The sequence below is a fragment of the Phoenix dactylifera genome, chromosome 3, assembly GCF_009389715.1.
Source record: "Phoenix dactylifera cultivar Barhee BC4 chromosome 3, palm_55x_up_171113_PBpolish2nd_filt_p, whole genome shotgun sequence".
Taxonomy (NCBI): Eukaryota; Viridiplantae; Streptophyta; class Magnoliopsida; order Arecales; family Arecaceae; genus Phoenix; species Phoenix dactylifera.
In genome coordinates, this window is record NC_052394.1 from 24,134,652 (window position 1) to 24,156,887 (window position 22,236).

Below are 22,236 nucleotides of genomic sequence, written 5' to 3' on the forward strand. Positions count from 1 at the left end.
TATTCTTCCAAATTGATATTTGCACGTATATCCTGGTAAAACACTTGTTTTGCTATTTTATCTTTTTTTATTCTTATTTTTGCATATATACTCGCGCCATCTAACACCGTTAAAAAATTAACAGTTTTAAATTAAAATGACTAAAATATTCTCAATGGATAGATGTAAAAAAAAAAAATATTTATAAGCCGATTGCAATGGAAGACAAAAAAGTAATTTTATTTTTTTATTTTTAATTAAAATAAATATAGTTTTTATTACCAGTGTTAAAAAAATTGTAATATTAAGAATATTTATGCAAAACCAATCGTTTATGAAAATATTAAGGTAAATATAAATTTAAAAAAATATTCACATAAATTTGATTTTGGAGAAGGTATTTACGCCAAAAACTCAATAAACTAATCCAACTGTTGAGGTTTTTATTGCAATTGCCTGAATTTTTTTTTTTTATAATAACGGCGGCTCGGGCTAATAAAATTTAAAAATAACAAAGCAGAAAAAAATTCTTGCACCATATCGCCTTTTGTTCCATTGATGCGCGGATCTGAAGCGCACCGCGGGCACACACGAGTGGCTCGATGAGCTCGTGGGACTGTAGGAGATCGGACGGACGGACGGACGGATAGGGCATAGGCGACAAAATCCAGTTCCTTTCCGTGAGGAGCGGGACGGACCTTGTAATAACACCGTCCTCCAACCGTCTGATGCCGCCGTTGTTTGTGGTACCCAAATCAAACGGCCCCAACATCGAGTCTCCTCCTAGCCTCCCTTCCAACCTCTCCCTGTTATCATCCGCTGCGACCCGCTCCTCCGTTCCCCTCCCTTTTTCTCGTTCATGGTACTAGGGTTTCCAACGAACGCCAAAAACCTAAACTTACCCTCGACCAAATCATGTCTGCATCCATCGAATTCCTTCAATCCATGACTCCTCGTAACTTCCACTCCAATCCGCGCTCTTTTTCCAAGGAATCCACCAAGAGATCGATCCTCTTTCCTTATCGATCGAGAGAATACTCCATAGAACCAGCTCGGTTCTCGAAGAACCCACCTACTTCCTTCTCATCCATCCCCACGAGGAATAAAGGCAGGATCTTGGTCGAGGGATTCGATGCCTGGGGAGTTCTCCTGAGGAGTCGGAGATGGGGTGAGGCCAGAAGAATCCGAGCCAACAGCTCCTGCGAGCAGGACAGCGACTCCAAGGCCGGTGCCTCCCCTGAGAAGAAGAACACCGAGAGCAGCCCACCCACAAATAACAAAGGCATCAGCAAGCCCTCCAGTCCTCCTCCTCCTCCTCCTCCTCCTCCTCCTTCTTCTTCGTCGTCGTCGTCGTCACCGCGCCGGGAGAAGAAGCGGAAGGGCGGGTGGTGGAAGGGAGGGGGATGGCAGTGGCAGCCTATAATCCAGGCCCAGGAGATCGGGGTCCTCCTGCTGCAGCTGGGGATCGTGATGTTCGCCATGCGACTGCTCCGACCGGGGGTTCCGCTGCCGGGGTCGGAGCCGAGGACCCCGACATCCTACATCAGTGTGCCGTTCAGCGACTTCTTGAGCAAGATCAACAATGACCAGGTGCAGAAGGTGGAGGTTGATGGGGTTCATATCATGTTTAGGCTGAGGTCGGACGCGGAAAGTGTGGAGGCGGAGACAGGTAGGGGGAGTAGGTCGCAGGAGGCCGAGGCTTTGATCAGGGGTGTGCCCCCCACAAAGAGAATCGTGTACACGACTACGCGTCCGGGTGATATAAAGACTCCCTATGAGAAGATGCTGGAGAACCAGGTAGAGTTTGGCTCGCCGGACAAGCGTTCTGGCGGTTTCTGGAATTCTGCTCTGGTGAGCCCCATGTCCTCTACATTCCCTGTATGACACATGTATATCAATTGTATGGTTGAGTACATAAATTCAAATTTCAAAGATGGTCTCAAAATGAGTCCACGAATGACTGTCTTTTTGCTAAAGCAATAAATTAAATTTATGCTTAGGAGAAAAAAAATGCTTGTCCATACTCTGTCTGAGAGTGGCTTTTCCACTTAAACTTACCAATTAGCTGTGGCATGTTCATATCCTATTCAGGATATGCAGCTTAGGTATTAAAGTTTCCAATTTGATGAAATCTTTTACTAAACCTTTTTAGATGTCCTCCATAGTCAATGCAGTTCTACCCTATGCTACTCGTTAAACAATATAACAATCTACTCCTAAAAGATGCAATCTCTTTATCTTTCTACAGATTTGGTCTGCTCCAAGAAAGATTATGTAATGGATTCCAAATTAAAATAGAGCACAATCATAAAAGTGCTTCCAATCTAATGTTGTTTCTTATTTAATATGTCAGAAATACAGAATTCCAGTCTTGCCAAGCAGAACTTTCTCGGCATAGTCCACATAAAACATTAATTGGACAGAATGTGCAATGTTTAACTCTTGGTTGATGGACCAAAAGTGATACTGGAGTCATAAGAGGACCTCAATGAAAGTACTGAAATAACAATCATCACATGGACACTTTATCACACTGGAGGGTATCATCAATATTGTGAAGTGTGAACATGCTTTGAAATCTGAAAAATGGGATTAATCACAAATTGCTGGTGTGATGCTTTTGATAAGTATTCTGGCAGATGCTTAACTCACTAACATGGTTACGTCTACTGGAAGTCATGTTTCATCCAGAACTATAACTCTCATTTATCCTTTTGCAGATAGCTCTTTTCTATATAGCTTTGCTTGCAGCAGTTCTGCAGCGCTTCCCGATAAGTTTTTCCCAGGTCTGGACGAACTTACTACCTCGTGCATTTTTTATTCCTTGATATCAATTCTGCAAATGCAGTGACTCTCTCTGATTCTATGTTTGGCTTTTCCAGCATACGGCGGGACAGTTGAGGAACCGTAAATCTGCAGGTTCTGGTGGAGCGAAAGCATCTGAACATGCTGATATAGTCACTTTTGCGGATGTAGCTGGTGTAGATGAGGCAAAAGAAGAGCTGGAAGAAATTGTGGTGCGCTAAAATCATTCTCGTTTCTTCACTTTCAGTTCTTAATGATTAGATCAAGAAGGAGAATAGATGCAACTAAGGTATTCATTTCTAATGCCCAGGAATTCCTTAGAAATCCAGACAGATATATACGTCTTGGTGCTCGTCCTCCTCGAGGGGTTTTGTTGGTGAGATTGACATCCAGGGACAGAACGTTACTTTTTGCTGCAAAAATTTGATTATTGGAAAGTGTTCTTAGATGATAATTAATTTTACAGGTGGGTCTTCCTGGAACAGGTAAGACACTTTTAGCAAAAGCTGTAGCTGGGGAAGCAGAAGTTCCCTTTATAAGTTGTTCTGCAAGTGAATTTGTCGAATTGTATGTGGGTATGGGAGCCTCCCGTGTTCGGGATCTATTTGCAAGGGCAAAGAAGGAGGCACCATCCATCATTTTTATTGACGAGGTGGAAACCTAAGCACTGATGCATCACTACTTGGCACCAAGCCGCCAGCACTAAATGTTATGATGCAATGTTAATTTTTGTCCTCTCTTTCTTTCTCATGCAGATAGATGCTGTGGCCAAAAGCCGTGATGGCCGATTTCGCATTGTCAGCAATGATGAGCGTGAGCAGACGCTCAATCAGTTGCTTACGGTAAGATGACATAAAAAATCTACTTTCTGGTTGCAAATCCCTTGGCAAAATGCTGTATATCTAATAGATCAAAAACAATGTCTCTACATTCGTTCATCAGGAGATGGATGGATTTGATAGCAACTCTGCTGTCATTGTCCTTGGAGCAACAAATCGTGCAGATGTCCTGGACCCTGCACTTCGCCGTCCTGGAAGATTTGATCGTGTAGTAATGGTTGGTATATAGCTTTCACAATATCACATGGTGGACATGTCTAATATGCAATTTTTCAACGATGACATGAGAGTATCTTCTCTTTTGGCATCATAGGTGGAAACTCCCGATAGGTTTGGAAGAGAATCCATTTTAAAGGTTCATGTAAACAAGAAGGAACTTCCTTTAGGAGATGATGTAGATCTTAGTGAAATTGCATCGATGACAACTGGTTTTACTGGGTAAGGGATCCTACTGCTTCTCTCCTTTCCCTCATCTCTCTATAAAATGAAGGTTGACTGATTCACTTTGTTGATCCTTGTGCAGAGCAGATCTAGCAAATTTGGTAAATGAAGCTGCTTTATTAGCTGGTAGAACAAGTAAAGTTGTTGTGGAAAAGATTGATTTTATCCTGGCAGTTGAACGTTCAATAGCTGTATGTATGTCTGTATTTAAGTTATTTAAAGTTATATCTAATTTCGTAGCCCTTGTTCCTCACCTCCATGTATAATTTCCTGCTATCGCAATATATGATGCACAGATATATAGATTCACCAACACCACTAATTATGGCTGATCAGAAGGCTTCCACCTGCACTATGAGAACTAGAAAGCTATATTGCTTGATCTTTTATACTTTCTTGGTTAATTTTACACTACGATCCATCTGGAGCACTTTGTCGTTCAGTCACACAAGGTGCATATGCAACTTATTCTGTCTTGTAGATATCCATTTGCATTCTTCCCTAGGCTTGCAGCCCGCATCTTTTAATTTCCATAACATTTTAGACCATACATCATGAGTGGTATAGCACACCTTTTAATAAGAACCACTGCCCTTTCAAACATTGTAGTATCCGATGCTGATCTATCTTTAAGATAAAAAATAAGCCTGTTTATTTGACTACCATTTTAATTTGGGGTCTCTGTTCTATATGAAGTCACCTGTCTCAAACTTTGTTGTATTCTACTGATTCGACTTCTGTTCTTCCAACTTTACCTCCATGACTCAAAAATCACATACTGTAAGGCCATCCGATTATATCAGCAGCTATCGTCAACAATTATCTTGAGCATGTTAGAGGAGGTAACACTGTGCTGATGCGCATTGGGTAGTGTCAGACCTGTGGGCCATCGACTGTTTTGTACTGCAACCTGCTATTTCCTAGTGCATGTTGAATGGCCATCTTGCTTTCAGGAAGAAGATCTTTGGCATGAGCCCGCACGACTAGATGCTGCACCCTTTTTGCAATTACTTCTTCCTACCAGTCTTTAGTGTTCTATATGTAACTTCTGAGTACACCTTTGTTTATGCTCTCCAAGTCATCTCTTTTGCTACTTCATCGTATGCCTTCTCCAAGTCAATGAATCCATTTGAATTTTTTCTCATCAAGTTTTTAGATAACCTTGATGATTAACCTTCTTTTACAATTCAAGACTTGGATGTAACATGGATTGTGGTCGCTAACTATAATTATTGTGCCATCTCATAGACTCTACAATGTTGTTTGTCCTTTATACAATGCAAAGCCCTTGGAGGGAGTGTAAGCTGATTGTTTGCTGGTAAATAGGGGTGTCATACAAACTGAGCAGCTCAAGCTTGGCTCAGGCTCAGCTTGAGAAAAGCTTGAATCAAGCTTCCTTTGATGCTAAACAAACAAAGCTTGAACCAGAAAGATAGACTCGGAATTGATTTCAAGCCAAGCTAAAAAACGATCTAGCGCTATAAAGCTCGGCTTTATAATGCTTGAATATATTTAAATTATATGTAATAATATTTCAATAGACCATTGTGTTGAAGTTTTACTTGGTGTCTTTTTTTTAAAAAAATTCTTGGATCAACTAAATTTAATTTAGACCTGAATTAAACTTTGAGCCAAAACTTGAAATGAAGACTCGAGCTTCCATTTAAGCTTGATTTCAACTTGATTGTAACCTCGAGTTTGGCTTTATTTGAAATTAAGCTCAAATTGAGATCGAAATAATGGTAACCAAATCAAGCTTGATCTTGGAATTCAAGCTTGATCAAACAAAAGCTCGATCAAACTTGGCTTGATTACATCCCTACTGGTAAATATATCTTCTCCATCATTGAATACATTTTTCTTCATGAGAGATAGATATGCGATAAATTGTGTCCATATTGAGGACGTAGTGTCTTGATCAATTCCCAGAAATCCGCCAAACTGCCTCCTTTAAGCAGCCTAAACTATTTCCACTTCTATAATTTTGTATCATCCTGGTCCAACTAGGTTCACAACATGATGTCAGTGGAGAAAAGTATTTGGCTATCCATGTGACTACATGAGGAATTTATGTTCTCCAGGATCCTGTTTTTCTGAAGTCCACTTCTCTGTTTCCTTTGCATCTTTTCATCGCAGTTCTTCTCCTGTGCACATTAGATCAGCTTCTTTTCCCTTTCTTTATAATCCCACAAAGGTGGGACTCTCAGACCTTTTCCCCTCTTAAGTAATACATGGTTGACCTACCTTACAAGGAATATTTGGAGCTTGGTTGCTATCACTATAAATTCAAGAATTGTTGTCTTCCATAATGATGATGCTTTAAAACTAGATGAGGAATTTCTGATATTGTCATGACAACTTCATCATATTTATTACATCTTTTATTTCTATTACCTTGTTGCAACTTTATAACACTTTTAAAACTCCAAAAAGATACTGAATATTAACCCTCCCAATTTATATGCAATTTTAGCATACATTGCCTACCTCATTGAATCGATATGCAATTTTAACATAAATTTTCTATATCAGCTTATAATATAGTATGTCTTCATGATACATTATCAACTGACATGGCTCAACGCATTCTGCTATGGGCTGAAAGGAATATATTCTATTGCACTAAAAACTGTGTGACACGCTGTGATAGTCACAAGTACTTGAGTCCTTCGATCTTCATGCTAGTGGGGATCTTAAGAGTTTAGCAGGCATTAACATCGAGCTACTGTTGATGGTCAACTAGTAGAAAGCTGGGCTATGTGATCCAGTTGGACAATGATTCATTTGTACTTCATGATGGAATCAAGCAGCCTTGGATGGCTTTGTTTCTAGGAAATAGATAACTTTTATGCTAGGCAGCTTGGGTATATAGCAATGTGATCATATAGCAGGGTTAAGTGTGAAATTTATGCATGACAAAATGGTAGATATATGTGCATTGATAATCTATGCTACTCAAAATTGAATTTTGAAATGAAGCAGCATTTATGTCATACTTTTGGTTTTCTTTTATGCCCCCAATTCCATTTTTAGGTGGTGATGGTCTTATTCTGTGTGACCCCTTTTCCTGAGAGATCCAGAGAAGAAGAAATAGTTCGAGAATTTACTTGCTGGAGCTTTACAAAATCAATAATTATTGATTCTTGCATCAAATTTTGTAGTCTGTTAAAACGAAACAAAGAACTTTAGATCTGTTTTCTTCATGCCACAAAAACATTCTATATATATTGTCCAAGTTCTACATTTTCTTGTATGAGAATGCTTTCATGGAGATGGCATAAAATAGAGTTTTAAATTTGAGTAGAACATGCTAAATTAATTGTTCTGGAACAAACTAAGAGGTATGTCCTTTTAGGGCATAGAGAAGAAACATGCAAAGCTGCAAGGAAGTGAGAAGGCTGCTGTCGCAAGACATGAAGCTGGTCATGCAGTTGTAGGAACTGCTGTTGCGAATCTGCTTCCTGGACAACCACGTGTGGAGGTTAATACAAGAGCCATCTGTCATAGATAAATAGTTGAAAACATGTATAGCTTCAATTGAAGAACTAATTTTTTGATAACTTTCTGTTATCAGAAATTAAGCATATTGCCCAGGTCAGGTGGTGCACTGGGTTTTACATATACCCCTCCCACAACTGAGGATAGATACTTGCTTTTCATTGATGAATTGCGTGGCCGCTTGGTCACTCTTCTAGGTGGACGTGCAGCTGAAGAAGTTGTCTATGCTGGACGTGTATCAACTGGAGCACTTGATGATATAAAACGTGCTACAGACATGGCTTACAAAGCTGTAGCTGAATATGGTCTTAATCAAACCATAGGTCCAGTATCACTGTCAACATTGTCTAGTGGCGGGCTTGATGAATCTGGAACAGCAGCTCCATGGGGAAGGGATCAGGTTCTTTCTTCATCTTCCCTTGTGTCTCTCTTTCTCACCCTTCAATTCTCAAGAGCTAACCAAGGCTGGATGCGCAGGGGCATCTAGTGGATCTTGTGCAAAGAGAGGTAAAAGCGCTTCTACAATCTGCTCTTGAAGTAGCTCTTTCTGTAGTGCGTGCCAATCCTGTTGTTTTGGAGGGTCTTGGAGCCCATTTGGAAGGTGACTGATTACTCTTTTATGCTTTTTGAATATTGAATTAGCTTTGCTGTACTGGTACTGACTGCTTTTGGCTAAATCAAAGCACTCAAACTTCTGTTCTAGTTTGGTTGTAGCTTGCTAATGCATACATTTATGATGATGTACGCTTATGACGTTTTCTTAGGGAATCATCAATATTTTTACCCATTCCATGTATGGATTTGCATGCAGTATGGAATCTTGATTATTCATAACCAACAGGCAAAATCCCACATATCACTCTGCTTGGCTATCTGTTCCTCCCGAAGGCCAAGTCCCTTGTAAAAGCAAATTTCATTGGATTCACAGATTGAAAAACATTATCACGACACAGATGTTTTACTGATATGATGCCTGGACCAAATGCAAATTACACGTGAATGTGTGCTACCCTCATTCTCTATATTTCTAGTTCATGCAAAGGTTATATAGCAGAAATCTGATTAGAGTTTCAAGCCCTTTTTTTTGTGTGCATGTCGTTGATCTTTGGATTATAATTTCTGTCAGGTGCATGCAAAAAGAAATTCATGTTCATGCATTTTCAGGGGCCTTTAATACAGCAATTTTACATTGAAACAGGTTTTGCATTTAATATAAATGTATTCGAGAATTTGTAAGTCCTACACAGTTTTATAGAGAGAGAGACTCAGAATGTGGAGTTCCTCTAACAAAAGATAATTGCATTAGAAATAATTCTCTCCAGATCTTTGATGGTTATCTGCATAATTGCTCATTTGGATGCTTCCTTTTGCCATTTTTTGTCTTCTTGGATAATATAACATGTATTAACAATATTTTTTTTATGTTAAACATTTTTGAATTTCAGCTTCCTACAGAAACTCAATTTGGAACCTTATAATTTTTTTAACTGCCTTGAAGACTAAATTGTGATTCTTGCAATGTCATGACAAAACCAAACTATAAGGACACTTTTAGTCAGCTAAGCCATTTTACCTTAGTTATATCTTTTCCCTTCAATCTTTGATTCCATGTGAAACCCCCCAATGCCAGCTGTATGCATTACAGCATCCTTGTTATGAAGCATTTGATTGTGCATAACATCCATCTTTCATACTGATTATGCACAGAAAAAGAAAAAGTAGGAGAAGAGCTTCAGTCTGTATGCATTACAGCATCCTTGTTATGAAGCATTTGATTGTACATAACATCCATCTTTCATACTGATTATGCACAGAAAAAGAAAAAGTAGAAGGAGAAGAGCTGCAGGAATGGCTTAAGCTAGTTGTAGCTCCTGCAGAATTGACGATATTTGTAAGTGGGAAACATGAGAATGTTCTTCAGCTGAAGGCAAGCTCCTGACAGGTACCGCACTATTCCCTTGCAGTGCCCTTAAGGTGTGTTCTACTTCTTGGGCTGTTAATACCAAACTAGGCTCCTCTCTTATTGCCCAGAAGATCTTCTTGTGTTCAGCCGATTGCTTTTACCTGTAATCTGCCTTGGGTCCAAGATGGATGGAGGGTTGCTGGAACTTTTGGAAAATGTTTTCTCGATTAGATAACCTTTTGTATCTAGTTCTCTGGTGGCACGTAGTTAATTATCTATAATCTATTTAGATCATGGAACTCAACATTGATCTTTTCAAGCTAGAGATAACAGATGCAGCTATTCAGAGTTGGAGCTACAGAACTCTTCACCTCGTTTGGAAAGTATGTCGTGCTGATTAAGTCGCAATTCAGCAACCACAATCTGCTTTGTACATTAATATTGTTTTTTTGTTCAACAATTCAATATCAATCCAGTGTATAGCTGTTCCTTTACATGTCATTCTGTACTGATGCAAAAAAAAAATTGCTCCGTTATTTTAAAGCTCATGTGGATAACATTTTTGGTTTCTTAACATTGAAAAAGCTGTTGCATACATCGTTGAGCTTCATTTGTATGCATGGCACTGAAGGTAACCTGAGAAAAATAATTAGCAGCCTGTGCGACAAGAAAAAGACATTTACCAAGCCTTTAATGAGATAGCAGTAAGATGGCGAGAACTTTGATTTTGAGAGGCCTCTATCTGCATGTGGTCTTGTTCCGTATGATTTAACCGATGGGCTTCCATAGTTTTGTCATGTGAATGCATGCAGGTTTAAAGCATCAATGACCTTCAATCATGCTGGTTTACTCGGCGCCACCATGTAAAGTTTCTTTTCTGGCTTGCCCTTCTTGGCTATGGACAAGTCTAGAGTAGAGATTCCTCCAAAATAATTGCAGGGTGCAATCACTATCTAACATATCCAAAATCTGGACATTTCTTTCAAGGTGTCGTCTTGCAATGAAAGTGCTGCATTGTTTCAAATCATTTGGGTGAGATTGGAAACTACTACAAAATCTGGCTTCATCAGTGCATCGAGGGTTGGGCTAAACTATTTTCAACGTATGTTGGTGAGTTCCTACTCCTCCTCCTCTCCTCTCCTCCTCTTCCTTATTGATGATTATTGCCCGATATATTTGCAGAAAAACCATCCCAGCCCAACTAAACAAACATAAATTCTCAAGAAGCGAATCCATGAGAAAACCCATGCTTATCCTTCAAAAACAACAATAATAATAATAATCCAGTGCTAGCCATTTCGGGTTCAACTGTTCAAGATAGGAGTCGACAGGCTAGAGTGCACCGTACATTCGGAAGCTCCCGTCACTTCTCGCCATAAAATTATATCTCACGTAGTGTGCACCACTATGTGGCTTGTGCATATCGATAATTATAGCCGCCTGTTTTTGCAGCGGTGCGTTGAGACTTGAGACGGGTGTTTGATGAATAAAGCTCAGAGAAACGGGCGGTAAGTAATGCAAGGATATATAGGGCGCACGGCTGACGCCTGACGTGCTTCTTTCGGCAAAAATATCCCCCGCTAGAAAGAGAAGCTGAGAAGGTGAGGGGGATGTTTTCTCCAACCAGCGGTCCAGCGGATATCTCGTGCTTCTAAATTTGGCTCGTGACCGGCAACTTTTCCAAAGGTTGGTCCCTAGTTGCCTCAGAAAAGAAGGGGCTAGTCCCGTCCGTGTAAAAATATCTTCGCACCGACTCCTTTCTCGATTCCATAAAATTTTCTTTGCTATCTCTACCCATCATTTCTGCTATTTCTCTCCTTGAAGATAAAATAGGTGGTGGAAATAAGAAAGATGCGGGTAAAAGTATAACCTTCCTTATCTCCATATGAAAGGAGTGCTATAAGTCTATAACCTATAAGCAGCTGCCACTGCGCTTGTTTTCGTTGCGGAACTTGGGCTCGGTAGGGGATTGAAGGCAGCGAAAGGGAGGCGGAAAAGAAAGGGCTCCTCCTCCTCTCCGTTCTCTCCAAGTGATCTGGTATCCTCTTTTCCTCATGTTAATTTCTCTTTTTTTCGTCCTTTTCCTCGATTTACTGTCTCGGTCGTCTCATTTTTATTCTTGCATCGAAATCTTCATCCTTGTGGAACCCTAGTTATCTCTCTTTTTTTTGATGAATGAACCCTAGTCATGATTGAGACGTGAATCGATCCTTAGGCCAGAGTTTGTCTCGTTCAATTCAGTGAATTGCTGATCTGCTGTGGCCGCTGTTCTCTCTTGTCAATGATTATTTGCGGATCATGAATCGCGGTTGTTTCCATTCCATTTGAAGGAGAGCGGATACGTGTAAGATATGCACAAAATGAGTCCCTGAAGATATGAAAAGTAAAGCTAACGCAGAGAATGATGCAGATAAAATTATAAGTAGAGATGTGCCCAGTAGGTGCAGACATGCTTGAAGGCAATACTGGGAATTTGGTATTGGAAACGTAGGATGGAGATCTTCTGGTATTATAATGGAAGATCTCGTTACAACATAGATCACAGCCTCCGTGCTGGTGCGATGCCTGTGGGAAACCTATTTAGTAGATAGAGCATAAACGCTAGCTCCAGTTGGTGCGCCTACACCTAGTCACAGAAAACTATGCCTTTGCTGCCTAAAAATGGAAAAGACAAAATTGAAAACTATGGAGAGGAAGATGCTGTCTTATCTCCATCTTATTTATTTGGTGCAAATACTATCACATTTTAGACTTCATGATTTCAAATTTATCCATTTTTATTTTACGGTGATTTTCCCCAAAACTTCTTTATATTTCTTTGTAAGATTTCTATTTTGATGAATTTGGAAATTGGACAAATCCAATTTCAGTGACATTATAAATATACCTTTAGTAAAATTATGAAGGCATTGGCAAATAGTTAGTTTTCATGTTCTGTTCGTGTTTTTTTTTATAGAAAGTATAGTCTATTTGTCACTCACTGTATTTTTTTTTCCATTCAAGATGGCATCTATCCAACTGTCAGTTACTCCTGTGGTGACTAGCAAGAGCAACCATGCACCTTTCAAGTTGCCAAGTACTCCGTTTTTACCTGGATTTGAATCAGCCAGGCGTTCTTCAAATGTGTGGGATAAGGAAGTGTCCTACAATTTGGTAAGTTCAAGGGTTAAAGCCTCCCTAACCTTTGATCATTCGATTGCTGAGTCTGCAAAACCCCAAAAGAAGAGGCACACTGTTGATCCTGCAGCTCCTGATTTTCTTCCACTTCCTTCTTTTGAAGAATGCTTTCCGAAGAGTACCAAGGAATGCAGGCATGTGTTGGAATTTGCTCCTTTTTCAGACTAATAGTTCCTTGCATTTTTGAAGTATGAATATTACCAATCTGATTTTCTTAATATACTTGAACATGATCTTCATCCTGATTATGTCATGTAGGGAAACTGTTCATGCACAATCTGGCCATGCCCTTAAAGTTCCATTTCGACGGATCCATCTGTCTGGGGAAGACCAGTACTTTGATACATATGATACCAGTGGCCCACAGAATATAAGTCCACGTGTGTGTGAGTATACTAACTTAATGCAAATTTCACCTTGTGTAATATTATCTCTTAATTGTGAAGTTCAGTCCATGGGATGGAGTTGAGCTAAAGACTCATGATTGTCTGCCTCTTTGAGTTTCATAGTTGTCTCTGGTGATGGATATATTTTTTAACATACATTGGCTTCAATGCTTAGCATGCTCTTACAATGAATCCAATCAGTTAAAAAGGTGCCTCCAACTTGCAGAAATCTTTTCTTAGACATTTGTTTTGGAGTCACAAGGATTTTAGATCCTGGGTGGTCACTGGATTCAGGTTAATAAAGGATGGATAAGATTTTCTAATGAAGATTGGGAATCAAATGTCCTTATGAATCTAGCTCTTCGCTTTCTTACATACCCATGCCTCAATATTTTATGGGTTTTTAAACATGTCTTGATTTCTCGCTGGTAACATTTCATCTTAATCTGGAAGGATATTGTTTATCATCCTGTTGCATCAGAACTTGCTTTTGAACCTGCTTTCTGTTATTTAAAATTAAAGGAATGTTATTGCTGCTACTGGTGATTCCTCTTCACAGAAGTTTGGTGGTGCCAAAGAAAACTAAAGGTTAATGTTGTTTGTTGTCGTGACAGGTCTTCCCAAAATAAGAAAAGGCTGGGTTGACAGGCGGGAGAGCTTGGGCGGACCAAGATACACCCAGATGTTCTATGCTAAACAGGGAATTATAACGGAAGAGATGTTGTTTTGTGCCGCTCGTGAGAAGCTTGATCCTGAATTTGTGCGGTCAGAGGTTGCACGTGGGCGTGCTATAATTCCATCAAACAAGAATCATCTTGAGCTTGAGCCTATGATAATCGGGAGGAACTTCTTGGTCAAAGTGAATGCAAATATTGGGAACTCTGTTGTGGTGAGCTCTATTGAGGAAGAGGTGCATAAGCTTAAATGGGCAACAATGTGGGGAGCTGACACAATCATGGATCTCTCAACAGGTCACCATATCCATGAGACTCGTGAATGGATCCTACGAAACTCTGCAGTGCCGGTTGGAACTGTGCCTATCTACCAAGCACTGGAGAAAGTGAATGGCATTGCTGAAAATCTTAACTGGGAGATTTTTAGGGATACTCTGATTGAACAAGCTGAGCAGGGCGTGGATTATTTTACCATCCATGCTGGGGTGCTGCTTCGCTACATTCCTCTTACAGCAAAAAGAATGACTGGCATTGTTTCACGTGGAGGATCAATTCATGCAAAATGGTGCTTGGCTTATCACAAGGAGAACTTTGCTTATGAGCACTGGGATGATATACTTGACATATGCAATCAGTATGATGTGGCGTTATCTATTGGTGATGGGTTGAGGCCTGGTTCAATTTATGATGCCAATGACACTGCTCAGTTTGCAGAACTTCTGACACAAGGGGAGCTGACGCGTCGAGCATGGGAAAAGGATGTGCAGGTATACACAGATTTTTTCCCCTTGCCTCCACGTTAGATATTACTCTAGTATATTGTGTCATTATTTGGTGATGTGAAGTATCAACTTGAGTGAAATGCTATCTTGCTATCATAGCTTCATGAGAACATACCACCTTTTCTACCTACCTGTTCAAGCAATAGCTCGACTATTTGTCAAGGGTGTTTGCAAACATTGTGGTCCCATGACCTAGTTTGAGTTACCTATATTTTTTTTAAATTATTTTTTCTATAGGCTTATGCTAATCACTATAGATGTTACTGTTTTTTTAGCAACAATAGCTGCCATTTCATGTTGTTATCTTTAAGACATCATTATATGTTTTAGTTTTTTATTAGAAGAAGATTCATTGTTTCACAAGAAAATTCTTAATTATCTTGGAAGATCCAAGTTTCTCCAACTCTTTTATTCTCCCATCTCCACATCCCTTTTTTTGTCTTTTAATTCACAGTATAGCACTGTTCTAAAAATTTCACAGTATAGCTACTTCCTTATGTCTTACCAAAATAAAGAAAGAAACACCTTCCTTAGGTTGAACTACTTTATATCTATCTGTTTTGACATCTCCAGATCATCATTATTGATGGATCTTTTTGTGCTCATATCCGGTTGGGTTCATTCCATTATTGTGTTAGGTGGAATACGATGCGAGGGTAAAGTTTCTTTTGCTGGTTAATTATAGTGTTCTAGAAGAATTAAATCAGATTCAAAAGAGTATCTTTCAGGTTTGAGAATAGTGTGGTGCACAGGGGCTAGGGCTGAAAACAAATAAAGTTTCAGTTTGCTGAACTGTTTTGCATAAATGGACCATGTAGAGCTAGGACCTGAATATGGATATTGGGATGTTGATTTAAAGTAACCTAAAATTTGGAATCACAAATGGAGAGAAGAGATCAAATGTTTGATTTTTATTGTAAATGCAGAACAAATTTGCCAGAACAATTACATGTCAAATTCCTGTTTGAACTGAAGCTCAAAGAAGAGTATATCATCCCAGTGATCGTAAGCTAAGTTCTCCACGTGATAAGCTCGTTGTCACTTATAAATTCTAAGCTCCAAGAAGTTAGTCTTCCACATGAATATAAATGCTTGCATTACTATTTGGTGTCATGCTGAACAACTTATAAATCATAGTAATTGCAACTAAAAGAGATACATGGCAGCTAACACGAGACCTAATTTAAATATCAGAGTTATGACATTTCATACTGAACTAGACTTACTCTTTGAGACTAGTTGAACATCCATTTCATCCCTATAATCTACACAAAAAAACACACTTTTTTTCTTGTTCTCCTTCCTTTTCTTATTCTCCTTTACTTGCTCTTTTAATCTACATCAGTGTCAATATTGGTAAGTGATACTTTTGGTTATGAAGCTTTGAGATATTTCTATGACAACTTTATTGCTAAAGTCAGTTAGTTTGTGAAGCATCTTAAGACTGCAGAATTGCCTGTAACTTTTGACTTGCATATGCTGCTGCTACTATATTTATGGTCATGCAGGTAATGAATGAAGGACCTGGACATATTCCAATGCACAAAATTCCAGAAAATATGGAAAAGCAATTGGAATGGTGTAATGAGGCACCTTTTTATACTCTCGGTCCTCTAACGACTGATATTGCTCCTGGATATGATCACATCACCTCAGCAATTGGTGCTGCTAACATTGGAGCCCTTGGTACTGCACTTCTCTGCTATGTAACACCTAAGGAACACCTTGGGTTGCCAAATCGTGATGATGTGAAGGTAGGTGTCATATCATACAAGATAGCTGCCCACGCAGCTGATTTAGCAAAGGGTCACCCCCATGCACAAGCATGGGATGATGCATTGAGCAAGGCGAGATTTGAGTTTAGATGGATGGATCAGTTTGCTTTGTCTTTAGACCCTATGACTGCTATGGCTTTCCATGATGAGACCCTGCCGTCAGAGGGTGCCAAGGTGGCACACTTCTGTTCTATGTGCGGGCCCAAATTTTGTTCTATGAAAATAACAGAAGATGTGAGGAAGTATGCTGAGGAGCATGGATATGGGACAGTGGAGGAAGCTGTGAAACATGGAATGGATGCTATGAGTGCCGAGTTTCTGGCTGCAAGGAAAACTGTTAGCGGGGAACAGCATGGTGAAGTTGGTGGAGAAATCTATGTGCCTGAGAGTTATGCTCATCAATCAAGGTTGGTAGCTTTTGCTGCGGTGATCTCATTGTCAAGTTGCGTTTTCCTAGATTGGATTCATCCTTTACTGTTGCAGGAAATGTAATCTGATGCATGGGATCAACCTTGTAAGTATGATACCAGATCCCAAATAAACATAAGGACTATCGGTTTCATGCTTTCCTGTTGATAATTACATAAAACAACAATGCCTTTATCAGTATCCAACCTATTGTCATACAAATATTCAAAATTTAAACTTGATATCATTTGTAAATCTTCGCTTGGATGCCTTTTGATTTTAGAGTATGCATGAGAAGTTATTCTTCACTGCTTTGCTCAGTTTTTTCTGGTTTGGTACAATATTGTTGTTTCTTTGAAAACTTGTGATAGTAATGGATATAAGTTACCCTGGTACAGTACACAAGGGGCTAAAGGATTATCATGTCAATTCCATTGTCATACTGCTTTTTGTGAAACTTCCCAGTAATAAGGTGAATTCAACCTTGTCATTGACATGCTTTGTAAGTTAGTCACTCTACTAACGCATTTAGGACTATGAAACCTTGCATCCAAAACAAAACAAAATGAAGTTGTTACTAGTTATGCTCTTAGAGCAAAGTTTTCTCAAGCTTGAATTAAAGCTCTGCCAGATTTCTTTTTCGCATCATCTTCATACAACTTAAGTGCACTACATGTGTTCTCTTATTGTAAGCGTAATCAACAAGCCTATCTCCTCTATATGGTTCATCCATCAGAGTTTGATGAAGATTTTTGGTTGGTTTTGAACATTAAGTTGGTCCTATACCACTAATGCTGGGTTCCTGGCAAAGACAATTTTGGTCAAGAGAGGAGCATGTCTTGAATCCTAGAAAGCCAGTTGGCAGGCAGGTAGGGTAGTTCATGTGTTAAGCAATTTAAGCTCGTGCAATGAGGGGACAGCCTCTTAATATTTATAGACTTGGAAAGAGGCCATAAAAGGAAGAGCAAAGACCACATTTGATATAGGATGACAATATTCGATATAGGAACCATGTAATATGAATATGCCAAGGAGGTTTATATTGTAACATGAATACGATATGTCTTCAAATTCCTGTAGAGAACTCTTCAAATTGCTTATTTGCATTCCAAGTGGATTTACTCATTTTTGTATTCATAATGATTGCGATCCACTTCCCTTCTTAGCATTATTTGCATTTTAGTGAAATTAAAGCAGTTAATTGGTCTCCACATTCTTCTGCAATGAATATAATTCTTTGATAGTTGTGAATGAGCAGGCTTTTTAAAAGTGCTTTTGTTTACTAATTATGACATGAAAGTGATTTCTCTCACATTAGCTTCCAACAATATTTCTTGCAGGAGCAGTTAAAAGATGTTCATCATGGTATGAGTTGAAAGGAGCTAGAACAGTGGGCGCTGTCTGGAGTCATGACTGGTGAATAAACCATCCTTATGGTGGGATGTGAGTAAGAACATGTGCTTAGCAGTCACATAATTCAAGCATCTGTTCTTTCTTCATCATTGTAGTTAAATCCTAGCCTTGCAGTAATAAAATATACGTTTTATGTTCCTTCTTTATTTTTCCCTTTATGTGGATGTGCTTACCAAGTGTGCCTGTATCTGCTGTAACATGTCCTTGCGGCCAGGATGTGGGCAGGACTGGCTGAGAAAGTCCCTATGAACCTGAACAGGATAATACCTGCGGAAGGACTAAGGAGTGTGCAATTGTTTGTTTGTTGCTTCTGTTTTTTGGGTGCTCTCTCAGGGAATTCTCAAAGCAAGCATCTAGCTTAGCTGATTTCCAAGTGCTCCGATCTTGCAGTCTTTCATTGCTGGGAAGTAATGAAAATTGCTTTTATTTCCTCTAGTTATTTGTTTTTCATAGTTGGCGGGCTTTGTAGCTTACTTCTGACAATGTTTGATACGTTCTCTTAGAATGCCCCTTCTGGGTTATCATGGAATAGCTGTTGTCAGAATTAAGCTACAATCAGCGAGTCTCCATTCTTCCACAGGGGAGACAAAAGTTAAAAAGGGGGAAAGTAATGGGTTTCATAGGTGTGCTATGTGCCTTTCTTTTTTTCTTGCCTCTTTCCAAAGGCTAATTATTATCAGCACCAGGGGTGCTTGCCTAGTCTCTCCAGCTGCGTTAAATTAGGAAAGACTGGGGCAGGCTGAGATAGTCCCTTTGAACCTGACCAGGTTAATACCTGCGTAGGGAGCGTGCTGCTTGTTTTTGTTTTGCTTCTTTGCAGAAGGTGTTTTCATGCAACATCAGCTCATGTTCATACTGTAGCCCACCCTGCTTTTGATCTCCCATTGGCGGTACAAAATTACACTTCCAGGTGGTTATGGCTTGATGCCTATGGAAAAATGGTATGACATGGATATATCAAAGATATTTCCTTCTATTTCAAGTTGAACAGCAGGCAAGTCGGTCTAGAATTTCAGTAGTAAGGACCGGTTCTTAAGCACTAAATATAGGGGTGATTTGGTCCCCTTTTGGGCAAGGCTCTCAAAAGCTATTGAGATATGGATACATGCTGGAGACCTAGCTTATTTAGCTTCTATATTATATAAACTACATGCTGTGTTATGAAGGATGAATATGAATTAATATAGCGCTAATTTGTCCATGCCAAGTGGTCCGTTTAATCCCTGTTTTAGACAGTATTTGCTGCAGTTTCTTTTTTTTTTTGATTTAGTGAATCCTTTGGAATATTTAATCTAATCTCAGGTTTCTGTTAATCGTTTCCAATCTTGGATATATTATTGTTATCGTTTCAATCATGACTGTATCTGTAGCTGGTGGCATGTTGAGAGAGAGAGAGAGAGAGAGAGAGAGAGAGAGGAGATTCCAGGTTCTGCTGCTGTCGGGGGATGCAAGTGTCCAACGTAGCCATGCTGTTATCTCGCCTGATTGGTGCACTTATTTTAAGTGCCCAGGTTTTGTAAGGTGCAATTAAAGCTGAGAGGTGCTCGATAAAATGTGCCTAAAGCAATATATCTGTTAGCCGTGATGGAGGTCATGTCCTGTTGCCTGACCTCGAGCCCGTTTTCACATGGCCTTATGGTTTCTTCCTAGCTCTGGTACATGATAACTTGGAGATTGTAACGACATGGTGGATCAGAGTACACTGTACATACACCTGAGCGTCGCCTGATTTATATAGAAGTTGTTTTCCTAAACAAAATCGTTCGTATGGTGTTTTTCAATATTTCAAACAGGCAATAAAAATTCCAAGCTCTATCCAAATTTGAAGTGTCACCACAAGAACCCACTGAAGGGAAACATTTATGTCGTCGTGCAATCCTAGGCAAGTTCTTGTAAGCTTTGCAGTTAAGAACTCCCTGACGTTTAGGTGAACAGATGGATAGAATATTTAACAGAAAGATTCGAGTAATTTACGCATCAAAAATGGCCAACTTGATTTTATACTGCTGCACTTGTTTGCCGGGAGGCAACCCCCGGGCCCACCCACCCCAATACTTGCTTATCATGTCCGATTCTCCAACAGCATGATTTGGGTGGCAAGGCTGGTCGTTAGTTCTCATGATTTTTGAGCTTAAATCCCCTCCAAGCAACTTTTGGAGGCAAAACACCGAAAATTGTCAACTTAACGTGTATGGATTCGGTATCCTATCCCCTCCAAACCCCCATGTCTCTCCTCTAAACGTCCATTCTCGTCCCTCCTTATAAGATAAGAAACCACTGATCTCCATCGATCTAAGATTGTCGCCAAACAGTACACTTCATCTTTCCTTCCCAATTTCCCCACAGTGATAGATAATGGCAAATGATCGAGTTATACTCAAATATCCCCTGAAATTTACTTCGGCAGAGTATGTATCTTGTGAGCACGAACCCGTGCCGCACCCGACATACAAAAATTGCTGTTTTCTAGAATACGGAAGGCTAATAAAGGCATTTGTGCGACAGGAAATTTGATCACGATCCATAAATTAGAAACACTTGGAAAACCAGGCTCTTCTTAATTCCCCTCCTCCTCCTCGTCGTTTGCCCCATGCATAGCGTGGAGATACTCGAGGCCGGGAAGGAGAGGAAAGGAGATATCTCTGGGTTGTGGGAGGAGGGGGAAGGAAGGAAAAGACCGGCGTAATCCATACGCAAAGAAAGGGGAGAATAAGAAAATAAAGAAACAAAAGGTCGATCAGCGCCGTTGCCGGGGATCGAACCCGGGTCGCCCGCGTGACAGGCGGGAATACTCACCACTATACTACAACGACTTCGACACGACAGCAATTTCCCTCAAATCTTTCAAATCAGATGGTAGATTATACATTCCTCATCGCATCCGCTCGAACATCATGCAACATTCATCCTCGGCCTGAACATGTAGTATACAATTGATGCGCTCTTTTGCTGCATTAAATTAAAAATTATTGCACGGTACATATGTAGTATACGATACTGCTACGTCCAAAGATTCTAGACGCATGCACCAACTATTCTTCTCGGCTCGATAGCCTGCTTTGCCCCTTGCTGCATTGCCATGCAGCCACTCTCTTACCTGAGACGTTTGTGAAACGTGGGGTTCCAATTCATCAATCGTAGGGGATGATTAAGCAAATAACTTGGAGAAGATCTCTTATCTAAGTTCGTCAATGAACCTGGAATCTATTTTTTCAAAGTACATATTTTCTCAGGTTATTTTCTAATTTGTGAATGCAGCTAACGTCACTGTGTGACCGCCGTGTTGATGCAGAAGAGAGTAGATTTCAATGCCTCGTAGCAATACAGGTATGGTGGCTTTCAGGCATTCCTCTCTCGATTATATCTTCTGATTCTCCTTTGGATATTTGTGAAGGAGCGCACATTGTAGAGGCTTGAACAGAATTTAAGGAATTTGTGCATCTTATATAGCTTATCAAATCCGGTTGGCTAGAAATAGTCCGATGATAGATTCCAATGTTGAATTTTTCATAGAGATGGGCTTCCATTAATTATGAACTGATTTTAATTTGATTTGTTGTGCAATACGGGCTAAGTTGTTGTCAAGATGAATGTTTAAGAAGTCAATAATTAATTTGTGATCATATGGTTATCATGGGCTCTATTGTCTTATTGTTTTCCACTCTACTCTTATATATATATATATATATATATATGCCTATAGAGAAATCTTAAAAGCTAAGACATCAAGGTCTCTATATCCCTAGAAAATACTTATCCCACTAAAGAGACGAGCATAAAGAAGGAGATGGAGAGCAAGATCTACCCTACCTTTATACTTTCTTCTTCCACTGAGATAAGCAGGTTCCATGTACCTAGACTTTATAGTTGCAATATCCTTCATATGTTTGGGATATCTACTTATCTAGCCAATTTTCTAATAGAAATTAAGTAATGTAATTCAATCGGGTGTGTTAAATATACTATATAAGAAATACATTATATGCCTCAATACTCTTCTCTTAATTATAATTGTACCTAGGTAAGTGGGTCCCATGGATGACATAGAAGAGGCGCAAGCCAGTAGAGTGCACGTATCTAGACTCGTAGCTGCAGTATCCTATGTTTACGATATCTAGCTAAGTTTCTAATAGAAATTAAGTTATGTAATTCAATT

The 22,236-nt window shown here is 39.6% G+C and overlaps 1 protein-coding gene and 1 non-coding gene across 9 annotated transcripts; one reads left to right on the forward strand and one right to left on the reverse strand.

The window, feature by feature from the left end:
- Positions 1-719: 719 nt before the first annotated feature.
- On the forward strand, positions 720-19,300 carry LOC103704055 (phosphomethylpyrimidine synthase, chloroplastic). 8 transcript variants are annotated; one of them, XM_026803430.2, is made up of 16 exons: positions 752-1,830; positions 2,700-2,765; positions 2,862-2,996; positions 3,095-3,160; positions 3,251-3,436; positions 3,540-3,626; positions 3,727-3,840; positions 3,937-4,061; positions 4,147-4,255; positions 12,469-12,776; positions 12,901-13,028; positions 13,643-14,469; positions 15,993-16,666; positions 16,743-16,773; positions 18,008-18,110; positions 18,295-19,300. In XM_026803430.2, exons 1-15 carry the CDS (start codon positions 895-897, stop codon positions 18,041-18,043), a joined length of 3,828 nt encoding a protein of 1,275 aa, XP_026659231.2. In that variant the 5' UTR covers positions 752-894; the 3' UTR covers positions 18,044-18,110; positions 18,295-19,300. The 8 variants fall into 8 exon arrangements, with proteins under 8 accessions (XP_026659229.2, XP_008785416.2, XP_017697534.2 ...); XM_026803428.2 differs by lacking the exons at positions 12,469-12,776; positions 12,901-13,028; positions 13,643-14,469; ... (2 more) ...; positions 18,008-18,110; positions 18,295-19,300 and adding exons at positions 7,420-7,545; positions 7,639-7,962; positions 8,040-8,163; positions 9,377-9,504; positions 9,756-10,039 and having other exon boundaries at positions 720-1,830; XM_008787194.4 differs by lacking the exons at positions 12,469-12,776; positions 12,901-13,028; positions 13,643-14,469; ... (2 more) ...; positions 18,008-18,110; positions 18,295-19,300 and adding exons at positions 7,420-7,545; positions 7,639-7,962; positions 8,040-8,163; positions 9,377-9,504; positions 9,594-10,039 and having other exon boundaries at positions 721-1,830.
- A 1,521-nt stretch (positions 19,301-20,821) lies between these two features.
- On the reverse strand, positions 20,822-20,893 carry TRNAD-GUC. Its single transcript has one exon. It is a non-coding gene; the product is annotated as a tRNA-Asp (tRNA).
- Between the last annotated feature and the right edge of the window lie 1,343 nt (positions 20,894-22,236).

What these genes read in the sequence shown, in the direction of transcription:
- LOC103704055 (XM_026803430.2), top strand. Translation starts at nt 895, where the DNA reads ATGTCTGCATCCATCGAATTCCTTCAATCCATGACTCCTCGTAACTTC. An exon ending in AAGAGCTGGAAGAAATTGTG is followed by an intron (nt 2,997 to 3,094) that starts GTGCGCTAAAAT and finishes TCTAATGCCCAG; the next exon opens with GAATTCCTTAGAAATCCAGA. An exon ending in AAGAGTACCAAGGAATGCAG is followed by an intron (nt 12,777 to 12,900) that starts GCATGTGTTGGA and finishes TATGTCATGTAG; the next exon opens with GGAAACTGTTCATGCACAAT.